Consider the following 12,157-nt stretch of genomic DNA (forward strand, 5'->3'; position numbering starts at 1 on the left):
GATTACATCACAAAAACTTTAAATGTATTTACAGAGTGAATAAGTTACATAGATAAACTTTGAATATGTTTCTGATGTGCAACAGGTTTACATGCACACAGCTAACACTTGACAGCATTAAATTTAAGGAGAAAACTTAAGAATGGCCCTTTACATATATATTACAAATAAAATGACATTTCTTAAGAAACGAAGTGACAACTCATATTTTACCTTTATGTCCTATTTCTGGCTATCCATGTGGATATTAAAATATGCATGCGTAACAGGTGGAAAGACTTGGAATTTATAATGTGGATGTCTTTAACTTTTTTCTACAAAATGGCAAAGTTGGTTAAAATTAACACTCATCCTTTTGTAGTATAAATATGTTCATAAAAGCAACATTCTAGTAAAAAGCAGCCAAGATCCTTCAAAAAAGGTCTATCTGGACCATTTTTGGTGCAAGGGTCTTAATCACAGACCCCTGCAAAGAGATCCAGGGCTTACCGAGACAGTAGCCTAGCAACATAAGAAAGGTACTTCATAGCAGCTCCTTTTAGATACAGTAATGGTATTCAAATTTCAGTGTACATTAAATTGTCCATTTACAATTCCCTTTTCACATACACAGGCTGTCAGCTTTTGACCGTCTTACAGTTTTCAGTGGCCAGCTTCATTCTGCCTGCTCCTTCCTCAGCTCACCTCACACACACACAAAAAAAACAAAAGCAAAAAAAAAAAAAAAGGAAAAAGAATGTACAAGTTTTAGAATATAAAATATTTAGTGAAGAAAACATTGCACTTTTGCCAATCTAAAATTGTTTCTAGAAAGGAAGATATTGTTCAGAGTAGTTGGCTTTGGTATGCAATGGAAGTCACATCTTCAGTAGTGAGTTGCATTTGCTCAGTAAAAGGATAACGTGTTTGTGCCACACAGAATGATGGGTGGAGGCTGTTCCAAAACTGTCCTATGCTACCTTGGTTCTTAGAGTATTGCTACATGTGGGAAGTTCTGCCATCCTCTTTATGAAAAGTCCTACAGGTAACAAGAGGGAGAACAGTCTGACCAAGCCTTTTGAAGGCTGAGAAGACACTGAATGACGTCACCCCAGCACGGCAGCACCCCCAGCTTGGCACCCATGGGGGATGGGAGGCTCCTGTCAGAGACTAGTGCCGGAAACGCTGGAATCTGGAAGAAAGGCAGTGAGGACCCGGTAGCTCTGGGCCCTGCGGATCATGTCCCGGATCTCCATGTTCAACTCCATCAGCTTGGTGCAGATCTCAGTCAGGCTCTGGTTAGACCCCACCAACGCGTAAGTGCCCGTCTGTCCCAGAGTTTGATGACGGAAATAAATATTCAGTAGTGTCTGGACCTCGTCGTCAGAACTGCTTCCAAAGATGTCATTGGGCCACAGACTTCTGCAGGCAGAAAAGAGCAGCAGAGGTTAGAGGCACTGTTAATTTATAAGGTTGAGTCTTTATTAGTACAAGAAAACTACTTTCTGAATACAAAAGCTTTTATTGAGATGAAATTCATACACTATACAATTCAGCTATCCAAAATATAATCCTGTGGCTTTTTTGGTTAATATTCAGAGTTGTATAAACATCACTATAATCAGTTTTAGAATATTAATTTTTATTGGTTTTGATAAAATCTAAAGTGTAAAAATATCAGAATAGGGGGTTTTCCTTACTGTCTAGTGGTTAAGACTCTGAACTTCCACTGCAGGGGGGCATAGGTTTGATTCCTGGTTGAGGAACTAAGATCCCACATGTCACACTGTGTGGCCAAAAAAAAAAAAAAAAAAAAAAAGAAAGCCCGAATGGAATCCTATAATCTTAAAACATTTATTTGCTATAGCATTGTGGTTACAGTGAATGTGAATATACTATGAAAATATAGGGAGAAAGTCCCCAAAAGGATACATTCAAAAAATTAGTTTTAAAATTATTTTGGAGCATACTTTGAAGTGTTTAAACATTTTAGAGATGACAGATAACTAGAACCAACACTAATATTTCAGACAATAACTTCTGAAACCTGATGTTTCTGTCATGGTAGTGGGAAGGATCTGAGGAGGATTTATATAAACATCTCAATGTTCCTTCCATGGTGATTTAGTCCCTAGCCCTGACAAAGTGACTGTTAGGCATGCATTTCTTTTAACCATCTCTAACTAGTGGGCTTCCCAGGTGGCACTAGTGGTAAAGAACCCGCCTGCCAATGCAGGAGACTTAAGAGATGCAGGTTTGATCCCTGGGTCGGGAAGATCCCCTGGAGGAGAGCATGGCAACCCACTCCAGTATGCTTGCCTGGGAAACCCCATGGACACAGGAGCCTGAAAGGCTACAAGTTCATGGGGCCAAAGAGTCAGACATGACTTAGCGACGAAACAACAATACAAATAGTCGCGTTACCTGCATTCCCTTATTTGCCGTAAAGCCTTGCCAAGTTCGTTGTTCTTCAAGCACTCAAGCATGGACTGGATGGCTGCCTCAGTGGATGCGAAGGTTGGCTCGGACCATGCCCCCTCGACGTAAAGAGGGTCAGCTGCAATGGCTGCAGTGGCTTCCTTCAGGTTTTTCTTTAGGTCACTCAGTTCCCTGGACATATTTAGCAGCTGTTAAAAAAAAAAAAAGTATTTTTACTATATTTAGTTGAAGGCTGGATTTTACATCCCCAATTAAAATTGTATGAGATCTGGTTAAGCACAAGCTTAATATCTCAGTAAACTAAAAACAGAACTGATGGAACTATACTGCTTGATATATGTAGGGCTAAGGGGCTGTATGCACTGAATAACTGTATCAACAGCTGGCACACTCTCCTTGTATAAAAGATTGACTCCTCCTAATGTTTTCTATTTAAGTAGAAGGGCACACATAGAGGTAAAATGCACTAGAAGAACAGGCAGGGGAGCTGGGTAAAGCTGGGTAGATGCCACTTCTGCATTCTTGACTACTACACGGTCAAGCAGATAGATTCTTATGTGCCTTCAGTGCTGTGAGACTGAAGATGTTATATGTTATCCACCTCACAGCTTAAACAGTTGGGCACATAAGTGCCCAATAAATGTAATCATGAACATGGACCTGTTTGAAGAATAAATTTTTATCCCTATCCCTATGCATTGGAAATGATGAAAGACATAATTTTAAGGGAGAGGAGGAAAAATCACAATGTCATGTTAGTATTCATCACAGAGGTAAGGATACTTTGCCTCAGATTCACTGGAACCAGAAGATCCTGTATTATTAAGAAATAAGTCATAAAGAGAACCTATGTCACTTCTAGTGCTCCCAAGTGTACTGTTGAAGATAGCTGTATTGCAATTTGACCTCAAGAGCATTTAAAAAAAGAACAGATGTGAATTTAAAGGTTTTTTTCCCTTCCTAATGCAAACTGAGGATGCCTGTTTTCTTTGGGAAGTTGATTTACCCAACATCTTTGCCTTTCTTCATTCCCAGCTTGCTCACTGAACAAGCTATAGAACTGAAGCCCTCAAGGACAGTCTTCACGCAGATGCTGCTTAGACACAATGATACACTCCAGCCCCGGGCTCAAAATTAAATGAGGTTAATAAGCCTTTCATATAAGTTGTTAGACTGTCTTAGACACACAGTTTTTAAGCTTGAAAGTGAATTTCTTATTTCAAATCTAGGTAAGTTTTAAATATTGTAGGCGTGTGAATATTGTTGCTAGGGTGAGCACCTCCCTTAGAACTATGCCAAGCTGGCCTCCCCTGGATCCTCAAGGCTGTCCTTGCATTTTGTGTCCAGGTAGGTCACTTGCCTCACCCTAGTCCTGGCACCACCAAAGGAGCATGGAAATAAATATGAGACACTAGTGTTTTAAGACTTGTGCTTAAGTGAAATGATTATAAATGTTCAAGTGATTTTATTACACATAAACTGGTGGGTGGGGGCGGGGAGAACAAAGGAAAAGCAGTGCTGAGCTCATGGCAGGACCTGGGGTTGGGGGTGGGGGGGCTCACCTCTGGCATGGAGCTGACTTCGTGCACCTGGCCGATGAGCTTACAGTAGGACTGAAAAAGCAGCAGCAGCTGGAAGTGTAGCTTATACAACCTCTGACACAGTTCCAATTGCTAAAGAGAGAATTTGTGTAGGAAGAAATAGTTACTAAGGATCATTCTTATATAGTAAGTGAAATCTTAGTGGAGACTTAACATTTTTTCTTTTTAAAACAAGGAAGCGTAACTAGCTGTTACCATTCTAAATAACACAGAACAATAAAATCCAATCAGTGAATATCAGTGAGAAACTCACAGTATAATATAGAATAAAACAAATCCTGGAAGATTACTAAATAGAATTAGTAGCTATAAAGGGACTTGGTGAACTGCCAAATTTCCATTATATTTGTCTATTAGATTTAATATCTACAAATTACAGCTGCAGTTGTGTTATAGCTGTGGTTGTGTTCATTTTTATAAGCTATATGTCTTTTAAAACATTTTCTTTTTATTAAAAGTATATTTTAAAGGCATGACATTAAGTGGTTCTAGGTGTCAAATTTTATCAATCCAGGAGACACTCGAGAGATGATTCCTTGTGACAATTCTGGCTGCCACTCAGGGTGCAGGCACAGATCTTAAAGTCTGTAAACACAGGAAGAAGTCATGTGATTGTCTAAGGTTCTGTGCCAGTTTTACCGACAGTTTCTACTCAGTGCTCAACAGATACTTGTTGAATTAGATATAAAAAGGGCCCAAAGTGCTTACAAAAAGGAGAAATGATGAAAAGCATGCAAAACTTTCTGTGGAAAGAATTTTTAAAAACTATTCCTACAAAATGGGCCTTGAGCCCTATAGACATCTCTGGAATTGAAAATTTTTTCATTATACAGCGTACATGTACTGTAAAGTAAGGATAAACCATGAGTAATTCCAACACCAATGATCATGACTACTGTTTAAGCCGTATCTGCTTAATGGCTTCTAAACTTTGCCTGTTTAATCCCAAGAAAGGTTTAGCTCCTCAGTAGAGGACGGGATTCTGCCAGAGGAAAAGGACAGCTTTCACCAGATAGAACTGCATGGCTCAGCAGTCAGCAGTGAAAGTGGGTTAAATATGTGGCTTAAACCAACACTTCACCATTCAAATGTGGTTAAGTAAGGATAAACAGGGCCTTTCTTTTACTCTTAGTGTGTGTGAAAGTTGCTCAGTCATGTCCAACTCTTTGTGACCCCATAGACTGTAGCCCACCAGGCTCCTCTGTCTGTAGGGATTCTCCAGGTAAGAATACCAGAGTGGGGTGCCATGCCCTCCTCCAGGGGATCTTCCCAACCTGGGAACTGACCCAGGTCTCCCGCCTTGCAGGTGGATTCTTTATCATCTAAGCCACCAGGGAAGCTTAATAAGACTAAAAGAATGCAGAATTGAGAGCTGCTGAGGTGCTTAGGTGACTGCTAAGGTCACCTCAGCTGCTGAGGTGACTTAAAATTATTTTCCCCAGATCACTTTAAAGAGAGAAATGACAAGAATTAAAATTTAGGTTTTTAGGAAGAATATTCCACTAATGGTATTAACATATGTTTGATCCTAATTTTTAAAAATGACTCCAATTCGTGTTAAGACCATGCTGGATGGACTTTTTCTTTCTCCTCTCTCTCTGGCCCTTAGGGCAGGGGGAAATTCTACTTAGATTTATGTGATCTCTCAGTGCTTATAACAAGCCTAAGTTTAAAGAAGTAGCTATACTCACTCGTTAATGCAAATTAGGTCTTTGGTTGTTTTAGTAAAACATTTTACGATCATTTAAACTTTTGTTTGTGGAAACCTTTCAAAATCAGGTATTAAAGACAACTTCCAGAGACTCGCAGATAAAAAAAGTATCATCTAAAAACTGAATGTTACCTTTCACAAGTTAGGGTGAAACCCAGCTGTGAAAACCCTGACTTTCCTAAGTGTCCAATAATGGTAGTTATTACTAAAAATACCCCACCTAGCGCATGAGAGTTCATAGCAACATAAGTTTCTATTTGGGGAGGAAAGCAGCCTGGAATGCTAATAAAAACTACATGTCTTAGTCTACCAAATAAAAGAAAATGAAACAAAAAAGGGAAAAACATGCTAAGAGATATAATAGTCACAGTAAAAATAAGATTTGTTATGGGTCCATGCCTAAATGGACAAAGTATGAAAGAAAGTTAACTTACTGCAAGAGATTCCATTTGCTACACAGCAAGCATGGCACAGGAAACAAAGGAAAGGAAAGAGAGTACAGGGTCAGTGTACTGCATGCAACAGAAAGCACGGCCCTCTTCAAGAGCAGAGCCGTCCAGCAGTATTAGCATCGCTCGCCCCACCGTGATAAATGCTTGCAAATGTGGTACCCATTCAACATGCACAGCGGTCCAGTTTAAGACAAGCTCTAATGGGAAATGTGTCATTGGAAAACATAATTTGTGATCCTTTAGATTCTTTGATTAGTTGCTTTAGATTCTGTTGGTCTTGGAGACAGTAAGCGAAAACTTGTATTGCTTGAAGATTTTAGTGTTTAAATGTGAATAACATGTAAATGTAGTAAAACTGTGAGGATGCCATTGGATTAATTTGGAAGAACTACCGCCCCAAACAATCATTGCTAAATGTTAGTTAAGGCAAAGTCTTTAATGTGCTTGGCTCCATATCTACTGAACTATGACTATCTAATTAGCATATGTATAATTAATCTAAGTGGCATTTTCTTTAGTCATATTGCTTTACACATTGAGAATATCTGACAGGAGTGAGTGAAAGTCTCTCAGTCGTGTCCGACTCTTTGCGACCTCATGGACTATACACTCCATGGAATTCTCCAGGCTAGAATACTGGAGTGGGTAGCCTTTCCCTTCTCCAGGGGATCTTCCCAACCCAGGGACTGAACCCAGGTCTCCCGCATTGGAGGCTGATTCTTTACCAACTGAGCCACAAGGGAAGCCCTCTGACAGGAGAGCTAGATATTATTTCAAAGAATTGAATGTTGTCTTCATCCTCCCGAACAAGTGTGAGCTATGACAAGTAACCTTGCATTTTATTTTTTATAATTTTTTTCCCAGTAGTGAATTTCTAAAAGTCTTCTAGAATCAACCATTAAGTCTAGAAGAATATAATTTTTGTACCTGGGCCATGTTCAACTACAGCTATCATATTTTTGGTGTCACCATATTGTAATCATAGACTTGTTAGGGAAGGTTTGTGTATGTGGTAAGAGATTACCACAACCTGACAGAACATTAAAAAAAAAAATCCACTTGGCCATTTCTAACTATGGGTCAATACATCTGGTTCTGGATTTTCAAAATATTTAAGGATCTTCTATTTCTAATCACCGATAACAAAAACGACTTATTTTAAAACTCTTTCCAAAAAAACCTGAATTATCATCAGTTTAATATGTTGTACTTAACATAAGGTACAGTATTCAAAACATAAAACTATCATTATTATTAATAAAACTATCAAATTATTAGTATCTTCAAACATAAAGCATCATCAGTACCAACTCCCTTACCCCCTGCCTTCTAAGGGTTTCCTCTTGTCTCACTGCTAGTAATACCATGTGGGTCTGGCACATTGATGACTGCTGTATCAAGTTTATTGAGTAGTTTTTTTGACCCTGGCTGTAAATACCTTTTAAATCTTTAAGCCTGTGATACAGATTATACAACCCAAGTTATTTACCATTTTCAAGAAAACTTTATAACCATTATGCTAGACACTTTTATAACCAAACCTTACATACTACTGAAAGACAGTCACACAAGAAAGGATTACAGGGCTAGTCTTAAATCTACACGTACAGAGTCTCCACTGTGAGGACTTTTTAGAAAACATCAAATTTGATTGAAATGTTAGTAAGCACCTTAGCATGTAACTGTTTCTGCCATGGAATTTACTTTCCAGAAGCATGGAAAGAAGCAAGTACTGAGCAATTACAGGGTATTATGTGAAGAAACTTCTGTCTTTTTACTGGTTTCCAAAACAAGGTTGTAATCCCAGAAGGTCGTCAGATCAGCTAAAGGAAAATCTTCTCTGTTCAATGAAGGCCAGTGAGACTTTCTGACTCCAGCCTGGTGCTAAGGAATTTCATTGTCAACAAATTCCTCCCACCTGGCACTCAGGGCACAAAATTGTGTTTCTTGGGAGATGGCCAACTTGACGAACACCAGTTCTCAAAGTCCTTCTTATGCACTCCTTTTTAGGTAGGCTAGTCCAAGCTGCATTGATATTTACTATCTCAAAAATCCTTTCCTTGGCCTCGGACCGAGTTTGCATTTAGAGCTTCAAAAAGGTAGTGAAAAATGCCTTTCAAGGAAAATGTTAAACTTTTTCCCCACCCTGTGCTAATATTTTCTGGTATCCAGGTTGTAAAAATAATCCCTTTAGAAATCTTTACAGATGTATCTGTTTTTGGTGATACAGGATTCTTTTGAAAATGTGGAAATGTCACTGTTTTATTTGGTCACACGGATTTTCTTTAAGCCCTGTTCCTGTACACCTGATACGGCTTGATTTATTGAACTGGATTTAGATGTATGTTTTCTCAAAATGAGAAGAAAAATTGACTCAAAATATTAAGAACCCATCATAGACAAGGTAGCTTTAAAGCCTAGACATTTAGGCAGCAGTAGCACAGCCATTCTTGTTTCTCTGTACTCTGTTCTGAAAGGAGTGCTTTGCTTATGACAGCTAGTTACGTGAAAAATCTAAGAATTTTTCTTTTTTTTTTTGGCATGCAGGATCTTAGTTCCCCAACCAGGGATCAAAACTGCCCCTCCCTGCATTGGAAGTGTGGAGTCTTAATCACTGAACCACAAGGAACATCCCCCTTAGAAACTTTTGACATGTCAGAAGGTAAGTCACAGTATTACTGTTGATATATTAGCTATGGTTTTTACCATGTTTAATCTCTGAAAGTCGCTGGTTTAAACTAAACTCGATAGAATATAGAAAATCTAGCCAAGTGTTGAAGCTTTCCTACTTTTGTGTTGCATGTGTCACTTCAGTTGTGTCTGACTCTGTGACCCTAGGAGCCCCTGGGCTCCTCTACCCATGGGATTCTCCAGGCAGGTGTACTGGAGTGGGTTGCCATGCCTTCCTCCAGGGGATCTTCCCATGCCAGGGATCGAACCTGTGTCTTTTATGTCTCCTGCATTGACAGGCAGGTTCTTCACCACTAGCACCACCTGGGAAGCCCACTCTGTGTTACCTAGATGCTTGTAACCTCCTGAGCAGGTAGAAACAATATGTTCTCACTGTTGCTAATATCACTTGGCTCTGGCACATTGATGACTGTTGTATTACATTTATTGAATAGTTCTTTTGGACATTTGTCATGAATATCTTCCAAAATTTTGAAAGGTAAATACGTTTAAGCCTCTAATATCGATTGCACAGCTTGAAGTATTTACTTTTCAAGAAAACTTCCACTTCAGGAGGCATTTCCTTAGTCAGTCTAGAAAAGAGATTCCTTATAGAGAATGACTGACTATCTGAAGGATGAAGTTTAATGGGTTACAGTTTAGCTGGAGAAACATCTTGTCTTGTTCAACATTTAGCTGCTTGTTCAATCTGTAGAACAGAGGCTGCAGGCTTCTCCCATTCATGGATTAGGCAGGGATAGGAAACACACAACCAAGAGGGTTAGTGTCCAAGAAGATTCTATGATGATTTGAATGTAATAAGATAAAATGTAGTGGGGCTAAATGTAAATTATTGTACTTGAGTCCACAGAGTCGAGTGTTCAAGTAGTGCTCAGAAATGGCTGTGAAATTCCATGTCCATCAGCTAAAATCACTTACAGCAGATGAAGCGATGACCTCTGCAGCTTTCCTAGGGCCAGCTCCGCAGAACCAGAAGTTGACCTGTGCTAATTCACTGAAGGCTTGAGGCTGTGGCCTGGAGAGCCCAGAGCTGCAATGCTTTACTCTGACCTACGTTTCTGTGAACTTCAACTCCCCAGAAGCCACTCCACAATGAATTCCACGGGCAACGGAAAGGTCAATGCTAGCTTTTAAGTCATGTAGAGATGTGTCTGTCTTCAGGATGTGCACAGGCGGAGAAAGCACTGGTAAAGCCATGTCTGGGACTCACACGCCCACCTTGTTTTACATCGTATTTACTGTGCGCTGTGCCTCATTCTAGAACTGGTATTGTAGTCACCCAGTAACCTAAAGTATTAACTAATCATGCCTGCCTTAAAAAAACAAACAAACAAAAAAACACTTCTGTTCCAGAATCCTTCTCACATATTAGAAGCACTTTTCTCAGGAGCACAGTTTGTTCTGTTTCGTACACGCACTAGGAATCCTCCTCCAAGGTTCCTTCCAGGAGGGAGCCCAGCATTCTGGCGCTTGCGTCTTAGTACACAGAGATGGTTCTCACAGCAGCAAAGAGGAACACGTGTTTTTCTCTAAAGGCACAACCCTTTCTACTTGGCATTCACTTCCCCATTTTGGGGCTTTAGGTACAGAGGCTCATGTTCCTATCATAAAGAAAACAACATCGTGATGGTTGGCTCTTACCTGCAGGGTCAGGAACTCACTGCACAAGGATGGTGGAGAGCCACCAGCTCAAGGTCACTGCTGCCACTTTAGGAAGGCAGGCCTGGTGTTGCTAGTTTTTTGTTTTTTTTTTTTATTTTAAGAGATGCCAGAAATGCTGTTTTGAGGGTATATGTGAACAGTTTCAAGTTTAAAATGTTGAGTCAATTAAAAAACTTGTACAAGCTGAATAAAACATGTCTGTGAATTGGTTATAGCTTATAGGCTACCTAAGTGTAAACTTTCCTCATTAATTTGATGTAACAACTTTACACTGAGAACAGACAAAAAATCAGAAAATATCAACATCTAGAAAACAATTATATTCTCTTCCACAAATTCCACAGTAATTTCTCACTTTTGTCACCTGTTAAGAATGACTAGAAATCAGTTTGGCGTTATGGGTCAAGCCTTGGGGTCAGGAGACTTCACATGCCTGTCTGTACATGGTCATCATCTCTGGCCAACTGACACCTCTAACTGTTCAAGAGTTTGCTAGGTTTAGTAAGGTAAGCACTAATCCTTCTACAAAGTCCACACTTCTCTGAAATAGAATATACACATGGAGTAATTTCTGGCATGTTGACTTTGCAGTTTATATCCAGATATAATTTTATTTTCCCCAGACATAGATTCTTCAAGTGAAAGCTTACTTCCTAATCCCTGCTTCCATCTGTCCTTATGCAAAGAGTGCTCAGAATAATGGGCAACATCAAACTATTCCAGAAGACAGAGCATCTGACTTAAAAAAGAGAGCTGGAGTAAATCACTGGAGGATAAGTGGTGCTCTGAGGTCAAACATTTGTTGGGTTTTACTTTGGAATGGAAGCCAAATGGTAGCTCTAATTAGAAAAATAATCTCCCACCAACTCTGGACATAAGATCAATATTTAAATGGAGCAACACCATCATTTCTCCACAAAGCTCACCTTGAAGATGATTTCTCATCCTTTGAAGGCCCCACACTCTGACATGCTTTTCTCGATGTGATAGTGTAATTACAAGTTGACATCTCTGCCTTGGCCAGTAAGTAGCCTCCTAACCTGTCTTCCCGAATCCTCGCTTGCTCACTACGTCTGTTTCCACAGGAGTGTGAGAGAACCCCAATCTAATCATCCCCTCCTGTTAATAACTTTTAATTGGTTCCCATTGATGTCAGGATAAGCACCCAAGCCCTGCATGGTCTGGCTTCTGCAACTTTTCTCCTGGTCACTTCCTACCTGCCCTGCCACAGGCTCCCTTTAGTCCTCGCAAAGGGTCATGTTCCCTGCCACTTCGGGGCCTTTGCAAGCTCGCCAAGCCCCTGCCCCCCACCCCGCGCCCCTAGCGCACTCCAGCTCAGAGCTGAGATCTCTGCCTGAATGGCACCTCTGTGGAGAAGCCTTCCTGGAACTGCCCTCTCGTTAGGCCAGGTTCTCTGCTATATCTTTTCATAGCTCCCTGTTCTCACCTATCCTTAATGGCACTTGTCACAGTTTACACACATATGACTGTTTACGTCCATCTCCCTGAATAGATCAGAAGCTCTACCCAGGCAGAATTCACTGTTGTACCCACCATGGGGGCCACTTGGCAGTAACTATAGAATGAGTGACCTCACGCTTTTCTGCTGTGTTTCCTTTACA

General features: G+C 40.1%; 2 protein-coding genes across 10 annotated transcripts in view; one reads left to right on the forward strand and one right to left on the reverse strand.

The window, feature by feature from the left end:
* ZAR1L (zygote arrest 1 like) overlaps positions 1-12,157 on the forward strand; it is an 82,317-nt gene that overhangs the window by 61,474 nt on the left and 8,686 nt on the right. For all 4 annotated transcript variants that reach the window (XR_006338899.1, XR_006338898.1, XM_043892047.1 and 1 more), the window contains one exon: positions 8,730-8,844. Coding sequence is in view for 2 of the 4 variants with exons in the window: in XM_043892047.1 (XP_043747982.1) it covers positions 8,730-8,844 (115 nt within the window). In the remaining 2 variants the exon portion in view is untranslated. The remainder of the gene's footprint in view (positions 1-8,729; positions 8,845-12,157) is intronic.
* Positions 3-12,157, reverse strand: part of FRY (FRY microtubule binding protein) — a 423,715-nt gene continuing 411,560 nt past the window's right edge. For 5 of the 6 annotated variants that reach the window (XM_043892044.1, XM_043892040.1, XM_043892039.1 and 2 more), the window contains 4 exons: positions 6,165-6,182; positions 3,981-4,091; positions 2,404-2,606; positions 3-1,401 (listed from right to left, as the gene is read on the reverse strand). In XM_043892044.1, coding sequence (XP_043747979.1) covers positions 1,143-1,401; positions 2,404-2,606; positions 3,981-4,091; positions 6,165-6,182 — 591 coding nt within the window. In that variant the 3' untranslated portion in view covers positions 3-1,142. The remainder of the gene's footprint in view (positions 1,402-2,403; positions 2,607-3,980; positions 4,092-6,164; positions 6,183-12,157) is intronic. The other variant, XM_043892043.1, reaches the window with a different exon arrangement.

The sequence above is a fragment of the Cervus elaphus genome, chromosome 30, assembly GCF_910594005.1.
Source record: "Cervus elaphus chromosome 30, mCerEla1.1, whole genome shotgun sequence".
NCBI classification, from domain to species: domain Eukaryota; kingdom Metazoa; phylum Chordata; class Mammalia; order Artiodactyla; family Cervidae; genus Cervus; species Cervus elaphus.